At 41.1% G+C, this 23,198-nt stretch overlaps 1 protein-coding gene across 1 annotated transcript in view; it reads right to left on the bottom strand.

Annotated features, from left to right (window-relative positions):
• The window catches only part of MORC1 (MORC family CW-type zinc finger 1), a 224,168-nt gene that overhangs the window by 59,026 nt on the left and 141,944 nt on the right, over positions 1 to 23,198 (bottom strand). Inside the window, exons 17-18 of the mRNA XM_075542961.1 lie at positions 16,818 to 16,837; positions 415 to 706 (exon numbers count right to left, since the gene is read on the bottom strand). Coding sequence (XP_075399076.1) covers positions 415 to 706; positions 16,818 to 16,837 — 312 coding nt within the window. The remainder of the gene's footprint in view (positions 1 to 414; positions 707 to 16,817; positions 16,838 to 23,198) is intronic.

Raw genomic sequence — 23,198 nt, 5'->3', positions numbered from 1 at the left:
TGCCATTTGCCATGACTTTAACTACAAGAGTAACAACATGTCTACACTTTGGCTAAGCATCTTTCCTGTAAGGCACTGAACAAGAAAACATAAAGATTACAGGTATACTATATATGAATCTCTCTCTTTCAAAATCACATTTAAGATACTTTTTCCAACCAGGCATGCTTCAAGAGGGCCTCAGATGGCCTGCACTTTCCACACTCCCTTCTGAACTCTAGCATTTCTCTCAAATAGAGACCACCACAAGGAAAGAAAGAAAGAAATGAGGATGCTGTCCAGGAAATGCAGGCTCCACTGTGTACTATGTCATCAGGGGCTTTAAAAGATGTGAAAATGAATCCATCCCTTTACCAAAAGGTCTCTGCAGGACAAGTGAATTATTACACATGTTGTGATGAAAACAAAAAACACCTGGGATCTCTTAGCTCCTTTGACATTTTCTGACGGGACTGCTGGATCTCTCCAATGTGGACGTTTCACTTGCTTCTGCATAGTCTTCCTCATAATTTTCGTCTCTGAAACGAACTCTATATCAGAGTCATGCCCGTCTGTGTGTTCTTTCCAGCCTGTGTGGCTGATGGAAGGATCAAGGGATGGAAGAGGTGCACGATTCAAGTCATCATCTGAAGGCCTGCTTCTTTTTGTTTGGGTGTTTTCCTTAAAGAGTAAATAACAAAGTGTTACGTTTTCAGCAGTCAGTTTACTTGTAATTACACTTTCCATAAAACGTATGCGACTAGTGACATTTTTATTATGGATGGAAATTTTAAAAGCAGACAGAAAAGGGGTGCGAGTCCACATATACCATTGAAAGTGTGTTTCAAGAATTTGATTCAGGAATGGCTGCAGAGCTGGGCTAAGTCAAGGACGCTTCTGATAATGAGGATGTGCAAGACCTCAAATTGAGAGCATATTTCACACCGGGACTTCTTCTCTCACCGAAGTTCACTTGAGTTTGGCTCACTGGTGTGTATTAGACTTTCCCGCTCCCTCTCTCCACGCCAAAGCCTGCGTCTTAACTCCTTGTTGGTTGTTACTTTTAAAATGATGGGTATATTTACTAAAAGAAGTGAAATACTTGTGCCTTTTGGTCAAAGCCTACATATACATGTGTTTTAAATACTAGGTCAGTCTCTATATTTGAAATCTCAAAGGTGTTTCCTATAAAAAAGTAAAATCGACTATTAGAAAGAGAGGTGTCCAGAAGGTTGGATGACACAAAGCACAGCATTATGCACAAGACAACGACCATACAGGGAACCTTCCCCCTCTGAACAATGCTGAGGGAAAAATTACATTGTTGGCCTCCGATTTTCTTTCAAGTAAACCTGCATCTATTTATACAGTTTTAAGCATGTTAATTTGCTTATTTCTTTATATGCCAATTGCATTCCTGTTGGGGGAACTTTAGAACAGGCCATTTATATTCTATTTCTAAGGACAAATTTTAGACAGGTGGTTTTGACTCATTCCCACTACTGAAAGAATCTCTGTCCTGAGCTCATTTTCAGAATGGTAATTTGCTATAAAACTGATAGAACCCATACCTGGCTGAACAATCAGCTCTGTAGAGACCACGGGTATAACTTAAGCAAATTACTGTGCAATGAGGGCATTGGATTAAAAGGTAAGAAGAGTTACAATTTATTATCAGGCTCCTGGGTCCCTGCTCCCTTGAGCAGAACTTGTAAACAGAAATATAAACTAAGGAAATGGGTAAACTCTGGCAACAAGTGTTTCAATGTTTAATATAATTGGGCAAAAATGCCGAAGGTATATAGTAAGTGATGCAAACATATCAACAATCTAAAGCAGATGACTCCTTTACCAAGGGTGCAGACCTGGTGGGTGCTGGACTTGGGCTCTGATCGCTTGCCTTGAAGATGCCCGTGAATGCTGGCCCTGGACTACCGTATACATACTATTTTAATGCCTTCCTTTCTTAATGAAGATACATATTAATCTGACAGGCCTGGATCTGCCATATCAATGAATATTATTAAAGGTTTTGCCGTTTCACCAACTCTCGTTGTTTGGGTAAATATTGTCTGGTCACTTAAGAGTTTAATCTGTACAAGTCAATAATCCATGTATTTCAATATTTTATCAATTGTGTTTTACAATCTATACCATTGACTACATTAATAACACTGTCAATAGGATTACCTTATGCCCCAGGGAAATGATTGATAATATTCTCTAACATAAAATGACAGTTATGTCTCTAAAGTGAAGCAGAGACATATATAAACCATACATATATGAATGGATCTTGGGCTTGAAGTAATTCTCATCCAAGCCTAAGAGCAATTAATACTTATGACATGACTCTGCTTGACTGTTGCCCTCATGAAGGAAATATGGACGATATGGGTGCTACAGGAGAGTGTGGTAAAAAAAAACAACAAACATTAGGTGATGCTTTCCGATAGAATAGTGTCTGGGTCTTATAGACTTGTCTTCAAACAAGCGGCCATCTAAGTGAGGCACCAACTAGGTACACATGGAAGAAGCACGCCAGCCTGTGTGATCCAAGGATTGTAAATTATATCATCTAAATCCGTAGAAGAGAATGGTGTCAGCGCTGAAATTGTGAACACCTGGTTTGCAGAAGGCTATGGATGGAAGTGGAAGCCCAGGTTCATGCGCAGGGTCAATGCACAGGTTAAGGTACCAGTGAATTCCCTCAGACCGTCGTGGAGGGATGTGAACAGCCTTGTTATCAGGCACAGTACTGTAGAGACGATTATAGTAGATATAATTAGGTTAAAAGTGTAACATCTTATTAGATCACATTATTGACTCATTTAAAATTGTTTCTTTTTTTTTAAGTGAAGGATAAATGCATGTGGATTAGGCTTCTGGTCAATCCCCTCTGGTCGTCAACCAGAGTTGTGAATAACCTTACTATCGTGGAGACTGCATTGGAAAGTGGACTATCACAGACGCCATTAGATTAAAAGTTAACACCTCATCATTTGATCTCCCTTCTGAACAATCTTAAAGATGTTTTAGTTTTTGATATCTTCTGTTTTCTTTTCAATAAGGTTTTACTCGGTGATCGGGTTAGCTTTTTTATTTCTTTGTTAGTGTGCGCTTTTCACTATATGAAATCTAGGATGGGTGAATTTAGAGTCAGTAACTGGATTAGCGGTTTCTTGGCAGTATGTTAGGTGAGACTGGGGACAAGTGGGGAGCTGATAAGAAGGGAGTAAAATTAAGAAGAACATGTCTTACAATTGACTGTGGTGATGATTGTACAACTCTTCTTGATATGACTGAACTGTTGACTTGTATAAAAAGTGGAGTATGTCCCAATAAAACTGTTTAAAAAGTAACAGATACTCACTGTTTACTAAAGGTTCACCTACAAAACTCGAAATTGTAAAGAGTGGTTCATAAATTGTATGTGTGATTAGTATAACTGAAAAACTCTAAAGGTTCAAAAATATTTCCATCTAAATTTCTAGTCAATGCAGCCAAGGATAGCGGGGGAATAAAATGAAATATGAGAGGTAGACTTAACTTGGAGAGCATATTTCTAGACAAATATATATCCATAGACTCATACACTCATATTTTCTCTCTCTCAGTCTGTCTCCCTAGGATTGAAAAAATGGACGGATAGATGTGTGTGCATATTCTTTAATAGGTACTTACCTATACATTTACTTCAAATTATGGCAACCCTACGTACATCGGAATGAAACACGATCTGGCCCTGCAGCATCCCCCTGACGGTCAGCATGTTTGAATTCATTGCGGCAACTCCTGTGGCACCCTATCTTTCTAAGGAAGTGGTGTCTTTTTGTTTCCCTACAGGCGCACACACAGAATGAGTAATACTAAAAGCACTGGGAAAATACATGACGATGTTTAAAATGATCATCATATCTAGAAATCGATAATGCGCAGTTTTAAATTTCTTATGTCTAATTTCCCCTAAGTTTTCACTAAGAAATAGGCACAAAGGGCTTTTTTAAAGTTCATGGAAGAAGTGGAATTAAAATATGACATTTTCCCACAATCTGTTTGAAGCCTCCTCGTAGTACACTATTCAGAAAAAATAAATGAAGTCCGTCTTTTAAAAACCGATTAGTACTTTGCTTTCTCAAACTCATGAAGGAAGAGGGCGTAGAACATGATCAATTTATTCTTCTGTTGACAGCGACACAATGGCTCCATCACACTTTAACGACTGACCTTAGGTGCCGAAGCTTGGAAGATGGCAGCAGGCTCTGAAATCCTACTCGGTGGTATACATCGAAGCTTTAATGGAAAAAAATATAATCAAGCGCAAGCAGTAACCCAACATTCTTCCTTTCCTAAAAACAGTATACTCTTACAAGCAATTGGTCAAGAAGCCCACTTTAAGGTTAGCTATGCTTCAAAGAGGTTCTGATAGTCAGTGATTAGACAGTAGCAAGAGAAAATAATCCCCTCAATTATAGATTAAATGTCTTGTGAGCATCATCGGAGCGTCACTGCGCCTGCTTCTCACCCTCTGTAGCCCTCTTGAAACAATTTCTTCCTCACCTGGAAGTCCCACGGTGTGGGTCAAACATGGCCTGCGGCAGCTGCACTCACTAAAACTCTGGGCCTGAGCTTCTCTGGAACCTGAAGGTGGACCGGCCCTTTCTGGGTTAGGAAGGGGAAGAGGTGTTCTCCTTGAACATCTTCCAGTTACGAACTTTTAAACTAGATATGTTGATGATTCAAACTTGGGGTTCTCGCATGGGAACACAGTAGGTATGTTTGGGCCCACTGTTTGTGTAGCCACTGTGTCACTTAAAGAACTCCCCGTTTTGCTCACCTTTGTACTTTACCAAACAGGATGTCCTTCTCTGAGAATTAGTCTTCCCTGATACCCTGCCTCAAGCAAGCCAGAAAAACCTTTGCTGCCCTTACTTCTAAGGTACCTCTGGCTATACTTCGTCCAATATTTATTCGTTAATTCTTCTGGAAGTCCATTTTTATTCAGTGTTCTTCACGAACTATCCTAGAAAGAAAGTGTGCACCTGAATGATGGTGCCCACGAAGACTATTCTCTCTACCAGGCACTCCCGGAAGACCGGACAAATCCATCTTGGAAAAAATAATGACAGAATGCTTCTTAGAAAGGAGAACGGTGAGACTACGTCTCGTATCTATTTACATTTTTTATTACAAGATCACTTTATCAGGGGACTCTTACAACTCATAAAAATCCATACATCAATTGTATCAGGCAGCAAATGTTGCCGTCAATCTTTTCTAGACATTTGCTTTCTGTTGAGCCCTTGGTATCAGCTCCTCTTTTTACCCTCCCTCCCCTACTACCCTCGTGACCCCTGAATAAATGATCAATAATTATTATTTTCGTATCTTACACCAACCGCTGCCTCCCTCCCCCCCCCCCCGAGGTTTCTGTTGTTTGTCCTTTACAACATTTTTGTTGCTAGCGTCGAGATAATTGTTTTGCTCCATATTTTTATTGTAATGCATTTTGACCTGAGCTACTAATCACACCTCCAAAGAGTGTGAGTACATAAAAATTAATATATTCCTCAACTGTTCTTCTTTCATTTTATGTTGTGTTTCTAAAAACGAACTTCAGACATTTTACAAAATAGGTAACAAAGGAGAAAAATCAATAAAATAAGCCGGTTTTTAACAGAAAAAAGACAAAAGCAATAATAGTGGTTAATTAAAACATTTTAGAATAGTAACGGGCACTGTGGCTAATTCCAGTAATAGGAGAGAGGTAAAAAAATTTCACTAAAAGAAGGCTGCAGTAAATATGGAGAGATGCGTGTAACGAACTACACTGAACTACTTAGTTTTATACCCCAAAAGTTTTACTACCAACAATAGGTCATAATTTCACTCTTTTTGCATTAAAGGTACACTACAACCCTGAGAAGGAATCAATGGTGGTTCAAATGGTTAAAGGACTAGGAAGTTGACCAAAAGGTTGGTGGTTTGAGTTTACCCAGGGATGACTCAAAGGAAGGCCTGGATGTCTACTTCGGAGTGATCAGCTATGAACGCCCAATACAATGCAAATTCAAATTCACTCAGAAAAACACAGAGCTGACATGAAATAGAATCAATTCTACAGAAACCAATCATATCGATCCTTTAAGATTGGAGGACTCCATTTCCCTTTCCCGCAATCCCACACACACACACCCTCCAAGAGTCCTCAACTTCCCATTATGTTTTCCGATTTTCCCCTTCAGGATGTAACTCTAAGAGCTCCATCAACTGGAAGCAGTTTACACTGATCTTTTCATCTGTTAAAGACACTCCATCTTTACTTACACTTTACAAGTCTTCTAATTCCCTCGGCATTATTATCGATGCTTTTCATCTCCGTTGGAACTTCTAAGTCAATTTCTCCTTTTTCTCTGAATTTATCACATTCTGCTCTGCAATGATCTGTTGAATGTGGCTCTCCTAGCCATAGTTTTTGCTACGTCCACCCATTGAACTTTCCTCATGGGACTGAGTAAAAGAAGGTGGGGGAAGGCGTCGATAGGATGAGGAGTTGTGACTGTTCTTCTACAGGGCACCAAACAAGCCGTCTCAGAAGGAGTTAAGGGGAAATCTCTTTACCAGCAAGAAAAAAACACCCAGAGTGGAGCTTGTCCTTTGGACCCTGAGATTTCTGCACATTCAATCTCCTTGATCCAGAAGACAGCTGTGACACCAGAGGAGCAATAGAGAGGGACAGAATAGTAGCAGCAAAAAACAATATCTGGAGGCTACGACAGAATGGAGTACTTCCCAGCCCACACAGTAAGTAAAACAGAGTGGCTTTGAGCCATAGGTTGACTTGTGGAGTGGAGTGTTTCAGAAATGTAATAGGGCAGCTAGGTTTGCTGACACAAAGAATGCTGAGTGCCTTTCTGTAAAGGTTTATGGAAGCATGCTGCCCCCTTTGGGCATGTATTGGCAGCCCTAAAAGAGCTTTACAGCCTTTTTGGAACAGGGTAGAGGCCAGGCCAAGAGGCTGGAGGTCACAGAGTGACCTTCCTGCAGGCACAGTAGAGATAGTCCCGAGTGAACATCTGTATCCCAAGCATTTCTCATCTGAATTCAATCTACTAACTTTCCTAATAAACCCAATAATCATAATTATCATTTGTGAGTTCTGTTTGTCCACTGAAAAGAATTATCATACCCACTGAGGAAGTTAGTTTATTGTGCCAACCTGGCTGATAAACACATGTGGGGTTAATTGAAGGGCGGAGGGATAAATGGCTCAGTGAACCTCATCTTTCTAGTCCTTGGGTCTCTTGCTTTGTGATGGTCAGACCAGGGTGCAGCTGCGTTAGCCAGTTCCCTGCCTTAACTGGCAAGGCTCACTTCCTGTAAGACATCCCTGAAGAGAAGCCACATGGACCTACCCCGATGTAGCCCAGGGTGCTGGAGCACCTGTGTGGAGACCCCTGCCAGCGCTGAGATGCTTACACATTCACTGACTCGATTTTCCTCCAGCAGTCGGCATCATTGCGTGTGATTTGTGAGATGGAGGAGGACTTTGTGGATTGGTGTCGGACATATGGGCTAATGTTGGACTTGTGGGCTTGGGCAGCACTGGGTTGGGATGTTTTCTTGATGCACACTTAACCTTTATATAAAACTCTCTCTTATACGTGAGTTTCTGTGGATTTGTTTCTCTAAAGTATCCAAACTAACACACCCATCAAAGAAGTTTACTGCCTGGGAGGAGTGATCAGTGTCAGAAGGGGTAAGAAAGGTGGGAGGTTGGGGTATGACTGACTTTTGCCTCATAGGAGTCAGCCCAGGCGATGCTGATGTCTCTCTTCACCTCTCAGCTCAGATGCCACTCTCCATTTTTTGTTTTTGTTTTTCAATCTCCACTTGACATCTCTTTCTTCCTACTTCTGTGTGAAAACGTGAGGGGGCTTCAAACAGCTCAAGAGAAAACTGTTTTAATTCCATTTTCCTGTGGACTTTTTATAGGCCCTGCACATAGGTCATCTCTTTAGCTATGCTCTGCCACATCCATCCCAACAATACTCCGCTTTGGCTCAACCAGATCATTGATTATTTTTCTTTCTGCCTCGAAATTTCTGAATGCTAACATTTACCTAACTATTGAGTCTCTGTCACTGGTTTTTTAAGTGTTACTTGTATCCTTTTCTAGACAATCCTTATATGTGACCCTAACTCAAACGCATTGCCGTAGAGTTGATGCCAACTCATAATGACCCTTTAGGACAGGGTAGAACTGCCCCTGTGGGCTTCTGAGTCTGTAACTCTTGCAGAGACTTGAAAGCCCATCGTTGTCCCCAGCAGAGCTGCTGACCTTGTGAATGGTAGCCAATGCGTAACCACTGTGGCACCAGGGCTCCTTATATTTGTCCCTAGTTAGCTTATTCCCCTACTCCCTCAAAGGCTGCCCCAAATCTTCCTTAGAGCCACTGTCCAAAGCTGCCACTGTCAGCACGTGGTTCTATGTCCTCATTAGAGACCTGTAATCAAAATTGAGGTTATTAGGCATGTGTGTGAAGTGCCCATAATTTTTCTCACAATCTCAGAGGGAAAATGCCTCTCTTCTTGCTTTAAATGAAACCTTCCACTTGCAGCCTTGCCTTTCTCTCCTGTCCTCCCTGCCTTCCTAGCATCTGTCTGCACCAGCAGGCCCCATCGCTCCCTGTGTTAGGTTTCTCCAATTCCATGGGTCCCTTTCTCCTAATCCAGAATCATCACAAAATCTCTGCCCACCCTAAATGTTCCTTGATTCTAGCTAATCTTCTAGCTCCAACTCCATCTTTCTCCAGCTCCTGAAGACACCTCTGACAAGTGGCTTATGAGACATGGGTTGGACTTATTTCCTTCTCACCTTCCCCCTCCCCCAGTGACCTTTCTGTCTGAAATGTATTTTGCTGAGGCTATCCATGACCTCTCGGTTATAAAACTCAATGTACTTAGAACGATGCCGGCATCGTCACAGGTTCAGAGGAGACATTTACATGCTCAATTTAATAACACAACAAATGTGGTGGGGAAATGACTAAGGCAACACACAAAAATAAAATGACAAAAAACCATATGGGGTGTTAGAAGGTTTCTAAAGCAACAGGACAAAAAGCAAAATATTTTCACTTTACCTTAAGTAACTCTTTATGTAAAAAGAGATACACACCTGACTAGTGTACTAACATTTATTTTCACGTGTTCAGTGTGCAAAATAAACTTGAACAGAAAGAAAAAAATTCTAGTTTTTCCAAATTTTTCTCTCCTAAATTTATTAGAAATAGAGATGTCTACTAATAGAAACTACTTTATCTACTAATAATTAAATAATATCTTTATCAACTAATATATAAAGCTAAATCATTTTACTTTGGGGGGTAGCCTATATCTTAAAGTACATATTTTATATAGTGCACATATATTTACTATATGTAAAACACATAACATAGAATTATATATCATATATATTATGCATGATATATATAACACACACATATATAATTCCATACACTTTTAAAATTTAAGTTTGACTTCAGTTTTCTGTAAAGAGTACAGCAAAGAAAACCCAGGAGGGCAGTTCGACTCTGTCCTATGGGGTGTTATGAGTCAAGGTTGACCACACAACACTTTACAAAACTGACAACAAACCATAGTGTTAAGGGAGCCAAGAGTAGATTTCTACAGTTAAAATCACACTTCTTCATCTTGCTAGCACTCTCCTTGTTAAGTTGGTTCTTTGCACCACAACTGTTTTCATCTTGAAAAGCAGGACTCACACCGAGACAAAACACTAAGGGTGTGCAACCGCAACAGAACAGCAAGGGGGGCAGAGCAAGGAAGTCCTGAGGGAACACCAAAAATAGACTTTGGGGCCATGGCTTGGCACCCCATCAGACTCAACCAGAAAACACTCCTAAAGGTCAACAAATAGACCTTCAACTATTTACAGGCTTTTCTTTTTTGTGTGATTGGTTTGCTTTTGTTTTTGTTGTTTTGTTTCCTTTAATTGCTTTGTTTGCTCTGTCTATTTTGTGTGCATATGATTACCTCTGCAGATCTATCTAGACAAGATAGGCGGGATAAACAATCTGGAGGAGAAAACAATGGGACTGGTTCCAAGGAGCATGCGAGATGGGAAGGTGGGGGCAATGAAGTGGTATTAAGAAACCCAGGGACAAGGAAACAAGTGATCCAAAATCAGTGGCAAGGAGGATGTAAGAGACCTGGTAGGGCTTGATCAAAGGCAATGTAACCGAGAAGAATTACTGAAACCCAAATGAAGGCTGAGCATGATAGTGGGACAGGTGGAAAGTAAAAGGAAATAGAGGAAAGAACTAGGAGGCAAAGAGGTCTAAATAAAGGCATGCACATATGTAAATATATTTATAAATGATAATGGGGAAATAGATCTATGTGCATATATTTATAGGTTTAGTACTACGACAGCAGATGGACATTGGGCCTCCACTCAAGTCCTCCCTCAATGCAAGAACACTTTGTTCTATTAAACTGGCATTCCATGATGCTCACCTTCCTGACACAACCACTGAAGACAAAGCAGGTACCTAAGCAAATGTGGTGAAGAAAGTTGATGGTGCCCAGCTATCAAAATATATAGCATCTGGGGTATTAAAGGCTTAAAGATAAACAAGCGGGCATCTAGCTGAGAAGCAACAAAGCCTACATGAAAGAAGCACATCAGCCTGTATGATCATAAGGTGTCAAAGGGATCAGGCATCAAAGAACAAAAAATCATATCATTGTGAGTGTGGAGTGGGGACTCAAAGCCCATTTGAAGACAACTGGACATCCACATACAGAAGGGTCACAGGGAGGAGACGAGCCAGTCAGGGTGCAGTATAGCACCAATGAAACATGCACCTTTCCTCTAGTTCCTTAATGCTTCCTCCTCCCTCACTATCATGGCCTCAATTCTACCTTATAAATCCAGCTGGACCAGACCATGTACACAGGTACAGACAAGAAATGGAAACACAGGGAATCCAGGATAGATGAACCCGTCAGGACCAGTGGGGAGAATGGTGATACCGGGAAGGTGGGGGAAGGTGGGTAGAAAGGGGGAACTGGTCACAAGGATCTACATATAACCCTCTTCCCTGTGGTACAGAAAAGAGAAAAATGGGTGAAGGTAGACGGACAGTGTAAAACAGGGTAAAATAATAGTAATTTATAAATTATCAAGGGTTTATGAGCGAAGGAGGGGTGGGGATGGAGGGGAAAACTGAGGGGCTGATACCAGTGGCTCAAGTAGAAAGCAAATGTTTTGAGAATGATGATGGCAACAAATGTACACATATGCTTGACACAATGGATGGATGGATTGTGATAAAGAGTTGTATGAGCCCCCAATAAAATGATTAAACACACACACACAATGAGAAGAGCAGGACTCATAACCAAGCATGTGTCACAGAACTGCCATGAGGATTACATGAGCCAGTACATTAAAGGAGCAGCCACACAGTCTAAGTGCAATTACCATTTGTTTGTAATCCAGACAGACAACTACAGTAATTGCTCAGAGTGGGGTCAGAATTAAACAGAAGTGATACATGGTTACAAAGGTCTTGGAGAAGAGCATTGAGAGGAGAGGACAAATGGACATATGAAAAAGATGTAATCTCCCGCCACAGAAAAATAGAAACAAAAACCTGTGATAATCAGAACGGTAGCATATGCAGCAACAGAGCCACGTTCATCGAAGAAGCTAAGGAGCTGAAGCCTCTCTCTTACACAGACTTCTCCCAAAGGCCTGGCCTTAACTTCATTCTCACTTCTAACCTTGCAGATTTCCTTAAAGCAGTTCCTAAAATTGGATAAATTATACTTTCCCTATTCAAAATTTCAAAGAATCTTTCTTTTAAAGTGTCAGAGAAGAATAAGACAAAGGCCTTGTCTTTTAGAATAGGGAAGGGTGATTGTAGGTTAGTGTGAAGGAAAGATTATGGATGGATGTCTGTCAGTTGTCTAGGAATAAATTAGACCCTTCACGCAGGTGACCTCACATCCTTTCTGATAAGACAGATCATGTTTCAAGTGACAATAAGTGAAGGAGTAACACAGTTAGAACTTATTTGGGTAAAGCATGTCTGGAAAAGTACCCAAGATAGATAGATAGATAGATTAGATAGATAGATAGATAGATAGATAGATAGATAGATAGATAGATAGATAGATTAGATAGATAGATGATAGATTAGATAGATAGATAGATAGATAGATAGATAGATAGATAGATAGATAGATAGATAGCGATAAAAATATATATCAAGAAAAAGATACTAACCGTTGTAAAAGCTAGCAAGTTCAAGTCCAGAAATGTTTCAAGGCTACAGGTCAGATGTTAAGTTGGAGGTTTGTCGTGGCTCAGTAACTGTGAGAGCTAATGAAGTCAAGACCACCAAAAAAGTATCAGGCTGGTGGATGCAGAGGCAAAAGCATCCAAGGTCAGCAGGTCATGCAAGGGGCAGAAGTGAATGAATCTAAGGATGGCAGGTCAGATGCCAGGCCGCTGGTGATTCTCAGGCTCATCAGGTTTATGAGCCAGATGCAGGATCCAGTCTCAGCAAACAAATCAAGCAAGATTTCCCACAGTGTCCACTTATATTAGAAGCAGACCACAACCCCGAGAGTACTTCCTTTCATCGGATTACATCAGGACTAGGAACTGAATAAGTTATTATATCCCACCACAATCTTTTTTACAGCTGACTGGCAGCTTATAGATCCTATTAAGGAGATGATTATATGGTACGATATCTCATCATGGTCTTAAATGCCAAACTACGGAAAATCCTGACCTGGCCAAAGTGACACAAAACAACTGTCATAAGAAGGAATATGATTCAAGCCAAGAACCTGATTCGGAGGGAAACATTTAACAAGGCTGAATGAGACATGTGTTTGAATTCAACGTCACAAAGTTCCCTAGACAGAATTCAAAGTGTGAAGTCGGGTCCAGAGTGCGAGGTGAGATCAGGTCAAACAAGTTTAGAAATGGCATTTGAGCACCGAGAGGACTTAGCTTTGCGAGTGTTCCTTTCGTGGGGCACAATGAGTTGCTGACTTAGGGAAGAAGCCAAACACCCATAACTCCATGAGGATAAGCAGGTCCCAGGTAGCTCCAGGCCAGCTGGCAGCCTGCCTGCGAGAGGTCCTGATGAGTGTGTACACGAATGAAGAGCAGGGCATGCAAATAGTTCAAGTGCTTAAGGAGTTTCTATAGGTCACAGATCAAATAGGGAGATGTGCATTAAGACCCAAATGAATATGCCCTCCAGTTAAAATCATTCTTGGCAACATGCCCGACCTTCTACTACTGCTCTGTGCGTGTGTCTGCTGGTGCGAACAGAGATGGCTGAGGGGCATGTGAAGAAAAGGGTACCGCGTGGCAAGACAGCCTCCCGACTTCAAAGCGACTACTGTCTTTCTCAAAAGAAGATTGCTTTCTTTCAGGGTTCTAAAAACTTCTGGCTTTGAGCAGTGAGGCTGGGTCACTTCCATGTATACCCGTAGCAGAAGACAACAGATGCCGCTCTTCAATCCAAAATGCCAGGGCAGAAGATGGTGATTCGGGGAGGCTTAATATGGGGATCCCCTGCAACAAAGTATGTTCCACTGCCTGGCTGTTTTGACTCCCCTGTACCACTGAAACACTACATCTTGTTCCATTAAACCAAGAACCCGGCTTTGCCAGGGTGGTACCATTCCTCAAGAAAGGAGGAGTGAAAAAGAAAATTGTTGATCTTGTTCATTGCTAATGACTGACTGAGTGACTTAATGTTTAACAGGGGGAAAAATCTTTCTGTCCCTGCACAATCTTCCAATGGAGAGTATTTTTCAATCTTGTTAATTTCTAATGACTGACTGAGTAACCTTACATATAACAGGGGGAAAAATCTTTCTGTCCCTGCACAATCTTCCAATGGAGAGTATTTTTCAATCTGTAGTGGTTATGAGATGGTACGCGAGCCGCAAGGCCAGTGGTTCAAAACCACCAGCTTCTCTATGGGAGAAAGATGGGGCTTTCTACTCCCATAAAGAATAAGTCTAGGAAACACACTGGGGCAGTTTTACCCTGTCTTAAAGGGGCACGGTGAGCTGGCATTGACTAGATGGCAGTGAGTAGATTTTGAGATTCTTCCCACCTGCACGACTCATCTGCCAGTACTACATCAGACAATATTCCGTTGTGGTCCAGAGGGTGGTCACTGCAGGTGCTGTTCAGAAGTAGATCAGTCGGCCCCGCCTTGATCCTACAGCTCCACTGAAATCTGCCTACTGTGGCTCACCCTGATGGCATTCAGAGTGCAAACGGCATGGCTTCCAGTGTCATGCCAACACAGAAGCCACCATTCTACAACCAACTGGCAGATGACTGGTAGAAGAAAATAATGTGGAGAGGCAAATTCAAGCTAAAGGTAGAGCATCTTCGGTTAAACATATGCCCAACCCCGAGCCAGGTGTTGGGGTGTGAAGCACACGGAAGCGAAAGAACACACTAGTCCTGCCTTCAAGGGACTTCTAAATGAGCCCATTTCAAGCAATTCCTCTAACCTCTACTCTGGTACGCTGCAAACATGGGCCCCACAAGCGTGACTATATGATTCATTGTCCCATCTGGAGAAGCAATGCATCACCATAGAGAGCTGGGGTCTGTGTGGCAAGAGTAATAAAATAGAATATTCCAACTGCCGTAAATATAGCAGCCTCTTGTTAGACAAAGACCCTTGGGTGTCATATATCGTAGATCATGGCAGTGTATGTGGAAGTCTGAAAAGTACTCTTGATGAATCAATGTATTTTCTAAGGCATCTGTCTCTGTAGTCATACAGATTGGAAATCCCAGCATCCCACACAATAATGGCACATTAGAAAGATTAAATTCTAAGTGGGAAAATGCAGTCTCATTCTTCATGACAAAGTTGTACTCAGATATGCAGTTTCAATTTGGAAAATGCGGCCAAAAGTTCAGCAAGCCTTCTTTTGCTCCGCTTTTCCCGCTGAAACAACCAATGTGGGAATTTGCCAGGGTATATTATTTCCTTTCTTTCCTTTTTGCATTCGCATAAACACTGCAAAAGAGGAGGAAGCTATTGATAGAGTTTCCTTTCAACAGCCGTGGAATTTTACAAAGACTATTCATTTGATGCTGAGTCTAAACTGGACAAATGGGATCCGAGAGCAGTCACTGTACTGCCATCAAATACAGCGCTTAATTTTGACCAAATGCAAGTGCATTTTGATCTTCAATAGTATGTGCAGAACATGATAAATTGAGTTAATCTAGATTCCACCAGTGCAATCCAATAAAAAGTATTTTTGGAGGGGGTCCCTTTTTTGTGGCTAATTTTGCATAAGTCCAATTATTCCTTCCACTATTCATTGTTTAGTGAATGGCAGGTATGTGAAAAGGACAAAACTATGAATAATATTGTGTTCCTTCTTTGAAAAAGCTTATTACAGTAGATTAAATAGGATTGATCCCCAAATTCCTATCTGACTGAATTGTCAGGATGTAACCTTATTTGAAAAGAAGGTCTTTACTAAATGAAGTTAGCTCTAACTCGTCCAGATGAAATGATCCCGAATGAACAGTGAATCCAAATCCAGTGATATAAGAAAAACACACCAACGAGAAGGCTTTATGAAGAAGGTAGCTAGGGTTGGAGTTCTGCTCCTGTGAACTAAGGAATAACTGGGACCACCAGAAGCTGCAAGAGGCAAAGAGTGATTTTTCCCTAAAGCCTGTAGAGGGAACAGACTCCACCAACACATTGGTAAGTGGTTCTAAGTTCCAGAACTGTGACAGAATAAATTTCTGTTGTTTTAAGCCACCAAGGATGTAGTATTTTGTCATCACAACTGTAGGAAATGAGCATATAGCCTTGACATAGGAGCCAGGTGAGTCATGCAAATAACCATAATAACAGGCATGGAAGTCAAGTATGCTCTAAGGAAACATGCGCATTAAGGACAATGGGAGTTGGAAGGAAGGAGACTTTTTTATGGCTAGGAATGTGAGACAAGCTTTCATACAGGAATTTCATCTTGAAGGATTTGGGGAACAGCAAATACCGCATCAGACAGAACACAGGAATAAAGGCATTCTCAGCAGCGGGGAGCAGAGAGCGCGAGGCAGCACAGTGGAAACGCTGATGAATGTGAGGCACTAATGCCATGGCAGGAACCAGAGCCCAGTGCTGGAGTCTAGACTGTAGGCTCCTCCACTTACATTAGTCAGGAGAGACCGAGTCGTGACACGTTAAACAAATCGACTGATTAGGTATATATACTACTCATTAGCGCTACATATATGCAAAGCAAAAAGAAGCCCTCACTGTCACTGAGTCAATTATGACTCACGGCAACCCTACAGCACAGAGGAGAGCTGCTGCCCTGGCTTTCCGAAGCTACACGTTTTACAGGAGCAGAGAGCCTCAGCTTTCTCCCAAGGAGTGTCTGGTGGTTTCAAACTGCCAACCTTGCAGTTAACAGCCCAACTCATAACACACTAGACCACTAAAGTTCCTTAAGAAAATATAAGATAGACTTAATTCCGAACATAAAGAGAAACTCTAAAGTACAACATTGTCAGTGAGTGATAGAAAAATAGCCAGCATCCTACAAGGAAGGCTAGTTAACTGTTTAGTCTATTATTCAAATTTATGCACCAATCACTAACGCCAACTATTTGGAAATTAAACATTTTTAGAAGCTTCTGCAATAGGGAAGGAGTCAGTGATGGTGTCAGGTAAGTATTAGACTACTAACTTTGAGGTCAGCAGTTCAAACCCACCAGCCACTCACTGGGAGAAAGTTGAGGCTATCTGTTCCTATAAAGAGACACAGCCTCAGAAATCCTGTGCAGGGTGGGTCCCTGTAAACTGGAATTGACTGATGGCAGCGGTGTGGGGTCTGAAATCTGAAATTGACTTGATCAAACATCCAATTAAGATGCACTGATATGTATCGAGGATTGGGATGCAAAAGTTAGAAATGAAGAAGAGAAATCAGTTGTTGGAAAACATAGCCTTGGTGATAATTTTTTTTTAAGAAGCCAAACTTGACCAATGGTTACCATGGTGAAGGAGGAAGAGTTTTCCCCTAAGGGGCATTGAGTTTATGTTAACGGCGGTGGAATAATTTGGAAAAGGATATCAATAATGGTTGTACGACATGAAAAGTATAATCAAAGGTACTGTGAATTCTACATCAGAAGTTGTTTAAATAGAGAGTGTTTTGTTGTGTTTATTTTTGTGACAATTTTAAAAGTAATTACATGGATAACCGTTAGTACAAGGAAGATGAAAATATTCCCGAATGAACTGTGGTTATGATTGTACAACTCTTCTCGGAGTGATTGAATTGCTCAATTGTATGACATATGGCTGATGTGCCAATATGACTTCAAAAAGAGAAATTAATTTTTAAATATCAAACTATAACTATACAGATGGACCTTGCTGGATATAATATTCAGGAATTAAATATCTGTGTCGATATCAATATCAATGTCAATATCATCAGTCAGAATATAAAAAATATGTTTTGTCTGTCTTGAGGTGTACCTGTTTTTTATTAATGACATAAAGGTGCTCAACTGTGTGCATCATAGTAAGTTGTGGACAATGTGGTGAAGAACAGGAATTCTGGAACACTGAATTTACTCGGATGCACAATCAATATTCACAGAAACAGCACTCAAAAAATCAAATGGCAGATTGAATTGGGCAAATCCAGTATAAATGATTTCCTGAATGCATTACCAAGCAAAGAAGTCACTTCAAGGACTAAGGTGTGCCTGACCCAAATTGTGGTCTTTTCAGTGGCCTCATAGGCATGTGAAAGAATAATAAAGAATAAAGAAGATCAGAGGAGAACAAATACCTTTGAATTATGTTAGTGGCGAATAACATTGGATGCTACATGGACAGCCAGCAGAGTGGACACCGAGGCACTAGAAGTACAGTCGCAATGGTACTTAGGTGTGAAGTCGGTAAAGCTTCATCTCTCATACTTCAGGCATGTGGGGAGGCAGGGCCAGGCCCTGGAGAAGGATGTTTGGTCAAATGGGATCCGCCCCCCTCAAAAGGGCAGATGCTGAAGGAGATGGACTGACACTGCTTACAGCAAGGAGTTTAAATGTGGCAACAACTGTGAGGCGGGCTTAGAACCGGGCACTGATTCATTCCGTTGTAGACAGGGTCTTTATGAGTTAGAATCCGCCCATTGACATTTAACAACACAACTGAACTACAGTCTGTGTGCATGATACAGCACAACTCAACTTTCATATAGCAGACAGCAGAAATTGAATTGCTGACACAGATAAAAGGATGGAATATCAAATAGAAAGGTCTCATAAAGAGGGGGGGGATCAATTTCATGAATTTACTTGAATGTTCAAAGTTATTGTCTGCCTTTACTGGAAAAAAATTATTCAGATTAATATATACATGAAAAGTTGAACAATCTAGAGACCTTATGCAAATGACAACGCTTCACAATTTGGCCAGAAGGTGGCACTTGTCACAAGGTGTAGAAATTAGAAGTCATGAGGGAAACAGAAACAAGAAGCTGGGCACAGATTACTCACATATCCATTTAAAAGAAAAGGTAGCGCAGATTCTTGAAACACACTTTATATAAAAGGGTCTTGGCTTGATGGCACCGCTTATCAATGACACGGGGGTGTGGAAGAGAAGGGCAAAACATTTACTCTATAAAATTCATAAAAGGGGGCAGATCATGAATTAGGGCTTTGCTGTTAGCTTTACTGAATTTAGGTACTTCCATTAACAGCCGTGCTTTGCAATTTATCAGTCTGCTGCCTTTGTAAATAGTCTTGTGTTCTTTTTGTCTGAATTAATCCTACGGGAGGGAGAGCAAAATGAGGCTGGAATTAGGCAGAAAGGGAACAAATTCCAATTTCACCACTTCAAGATGCACGATGTGACTTGATCCAAGTTATTTAACGTCTTAGAAAATGGTTTCTCTCTTTTGTTTAAATAGATGTATGTAGCTAGAATCTTTAAACAGCACATGATTTGTGGACAAGAGCTGAACTTGTCTTTCGTCAGAATTGTCTCTGACTCACGGGGAGTTGGCTCTTACTGGGCCATCTGCATTGGCTGCTCCCACAAGTTCACTTTGGCCATTTCTTATACACCTCATGGATGTAGGCTTGGGGGGTCAATGCGATCCAGATACAGTATGGACCTCGAATCGTTGTCTCCCTCTAACTGCAGCCAGGAAGAGAGTAATTCACACCGATTGTTGGATAGTTTAATTTCTGACATCAGGGATCAATTATCACCTAAATACCATTTTTAAACATTTCGGGGATTATTTCTGTGAAAAGGAAATTTGATGTAACATTTCTCATTTTTTAATATCCAACAATTATAATACTATACAAAGAAGAACAGTTGTGAAAAGACAAAGAAGCTAAACCAGCATTTGGGTGGATTTTTTTTTAATCCATAAGATTAGCATGGAATTTAAAAGGTTGCTTACATGAAAGCGCAAGTCTTCACTTCTGTTGTTTTCTCACTTAGGATGCCCTGGCCTTTCCCTCTAAATATCCTAAAGCAGTGGTTCTCAACCTTCCTAATGCCTTGAACCTTTCATACAGGTCCTCATGTTGTGGTGACCCTCCAACCATAAAATTATTTTCATTGCAACTTCATAACTGAAATTTTGCTACTGTTATGAATTGGTGATCCCTGTGAAAGGTCATTCAATTTCCAAAGGGTCACAACCCATAGATTGAAAACCGCCTAAATAGACATCAAAGCTCAAGGTAAGTCTTGTTGCCTCTAGGAGTCGAGTACAAGGGCACGTATATGCTCCATGGCCCCTCCTCACTCACTGCCATCGAGGTGACTCCAGCTCAGAGTTGGTTACCACAGGAGGAGGGAACATAAAATGGTAGTAACTGACACCAAGTGTTTTAGGGAATACAGGGGTGAGGGATGGGAAGGAGGGATGGAAAGGGGGTTTGGTGAGTAAATAACTAGGTGAGAGAGGGGAGTGTGGAGTGAGCACTGGAACTGATCGTGACTGCGCAACTCATTTCAAAGGTGGTTGAACCATGTAGGGAGGGAGGGCTCTAAGATAGATGTGGTGGTGATTGCACAATATCCCTTGATATGATTGAATGATCATACTATTAAATTATATGATATGTAAATTATGTGCCAATAAAACTGTTGGAAAAAATGTACTAAATGAATAAATTTTTAAAATTTTAATTGGTTGCTTGTGGTTGATTGAAACTCGACCATGGAATCCATTAAGGACCCTGAGTACTGACATGTATGTTGAAGAGGCTAGATGTGTTTGCCCAAAGGGAACGGGAGGATAGTGAGAATTCTTGTATCTTTTGAACTGCTAGATAGAATGCTGTACCCACTACTCACTACCATTGATTCTGTTTCAACACAGAGCAGTCCTACAACACAGAGTAGAATTTCTCTGAGAAGGTAAATCTTATGGAAGTGGTCAGGTTCACCTTTCTCCTGAGGAGAAGCTGGTGGTTTCGAACTGCTGACCAATACATAACCACCACACCCCGAGGGTTCCTATGCTCACTGTCTACACACTGTTGGATGTCATTGTTTTCATTTGTAATGAATTCAATCTATAAACCTGGTTTAATATTTTTTTACAAAAAATTCAACTACCAAGAAAGAAAGAACACATGGTTCAATTCTGTTATTCCATCAACTTCATCAAAATCTGCAACTCAGTGATGAATAAAACATTCTGCCTTCAGACGACAACAAGTTACTTAAAGTTTCATGATTGGCATAACTAATGACGAAGGATCAATCTGATCTCTATACCTACTGCCGTTGAATCTATTAGGACAGTAGTTCTCAACCTCCCTGATGCCTAGACCCTTTAATACAGTTTCTCATGTTGTGGTGACCCCCCAACCATAACATTATTTTCATTGCTACTTCTTAACTGTCATGTTGCTACTGTTATGAATTAGGCGACTCCTCTGAAAGGGTCGTTTTACCCCCCAAAGGGGTCGCGACCCACAGGTTGAGAATCACTGTCTTAGACTTATGGTGATCCTATAGGGCAGAGTAAAATTATTTCATAATATTTCTGAAAGTATAACTCTTTATGGGAGCAGACTGCCTCATCTTTCTACCATGGAACGTGTAGTGGGTTTGAACTGCTGGCTGCACAGTTAGCAGTCCAATACTTAACCCACTTCACCATCAAGGCTCTTTTCCTTCCACAGGATAGAAAGCACAATTCATATCAGTGGGGGCCCACCTCCCTGATACGATCAATGAAGACAAATGTGTGCATAAGCAAATGTGGTGAAGAAAGCTGACGGTGCCCGGCTATCAAAAGATATAGCGTCTGGGGTCTTAAAAGCTCGAAGATAAACAAGTGGCCATTTAGCTCAGAAGCAACAAAGTCACATGGAAGAAACACACCAGCCTGTGTGACCACGAGCTGTTGAAGGGATCAGGTATCAAGCATCAAGGAACAAAAAAGCATATCATTGAAAATGTGGGTGAGTGCAGAGTGGAAACTCAAAGCCCAATGGTAGCCAACCGGACACCCCATACTGAAGGGTTGTGGGGAGGAGATGAACCAGTCAGGGTGTAGGGTAGCAACAATAAAACATATAACTTTCCTCTAGTTCTTAAATGCTTCCTCCCCCCCGCTATCATGATCCCAATTCTACCTTACAAATCTGGCTAGACCAGAGGATGTACATTGGTACAGATAGCAACTGGAAACACAGGGAATCCAGAACAAACGACTCCTTCAGGACCTGTGGTGAGAGTGGCGATGCCTGGAGGGTGGAGAGAAGGTGGGGTAGAAAGGAGGAACTGATTACAAGAATCTATGTATAGCCTCCTCCCTGGGGGAGGGACAGCAGAGAAGAAGGCATGGGGGAGACGTCGGACAGTGTAACATATGGCATAACAATAATTTATGAATGATGAAGGATTCATGAGGTGGGGGGGAGTGAGGAGGGAGGGGGAAAATGAGCAGCAGATATTAAGGGCTCAAGGAGAAAGCAAATGTTTTGAGAATGATGCTGGCAACAAATGTATATATGTCTTGGCACAATGGATGTATGTATGGATTATGAAAAGAATTGTATGAGCCCCCAATAAAATGATTGAAAAAAGCATAATTCGTAAAAGGAAATGTAGGATGTGCCATATGCCTGCCTAGAGTGGTAAAAAGTGGCACCAAAGGAAACTTAACCAAATTTAAATATTCCAAATATTCTAATTGTTCATTAAAATAACCACTGGCTGGGATTTTTAGTTAAATTGCTTTTAATTTTGAACTCTGTTATTAAACCTCTCATATGCCCAACACTGGACCAGGCTCTAGGAATTGTGGGAAACAAACCTGCTTTGGGGGTGGGGACTGCCTAGGACAATGGTATTTCCAAAGGTGCTGTTAGTACCTTCCCGAGAGAGACCCCAAGACTCCAAGCTAAAAGGGAAGGGTAGGTTGATTCGATGGGGCTTCCGGAGACGGTAGGCACCCGAGCAAGGTGGAGAGAGGTGAAAATGGGAAACCGGGGTGGAGGAAAAAGTCTACTTGCTCGGAGTCCAAAATATATGTAATAGTAACAAGCTAAGGCTAGGGGTCTTAACTCCTGCTGCTCAAGACAATTTGCTAATTTGAATAAGGACTTAATTTCCTGACATCTACAGCGGCATTGGCACACTCAGACCTATGCTGCCGACCTCCCTGCGTGCTACTCAATGAGGCTGACAGCCTACATAATTTAAAAATGATGAATTTCTGTATAAGATCCACAAAGTAAACATACAGAAATGATTAGTAACGAAATTAGAACAATAATTTCCAAAGCTGCTTTTTTTTCCCACTTGAAATTGTCATGGTTACCTTTGCTTATTGATAGTAATGCTTGACTGCTTGGATTTTCTTAAAATTAAATATGAGTTGAGATTATGTCTGAATAGGCTCACGTTTTTTTTTCTTTTTTCTTTAAAAAATCATTTTATTGGGGCTCATACAATTCTTATCACAATCCATACACACATCAATTGAGTAAAGCACCCTTATACATCCCTTACCCTCGTCCTTCTCAAAATTTGCCTTCCACTTGGGTTCCTGGAATCTGCTCATTTTCCTTTTTTTCCCTCCCTCTCCCTCCCCCTTCTCCC

The sequence above is a fragment of the Tenrec ecaudatus genome, chromosome 2 (assembly GCF_050624435.1).
Source record: "Tenrec ecaudatus isolate mTenEca1 chromosome 2, mTenEca1.hap1, whole genome shotgun sequence".
Taxonomy (NCBI): Eukaryota; Metazoa; Chordata; class Mammalia; order Afrosoricida; family Tenrecidae; genus Tenrec; species Tenrec ecaudatus.
The sequence above is the reverse complement of the archived record's forward strand: the minus strand, read 5'-3'. Positions and strand labels throughout refer to the sequence as shown.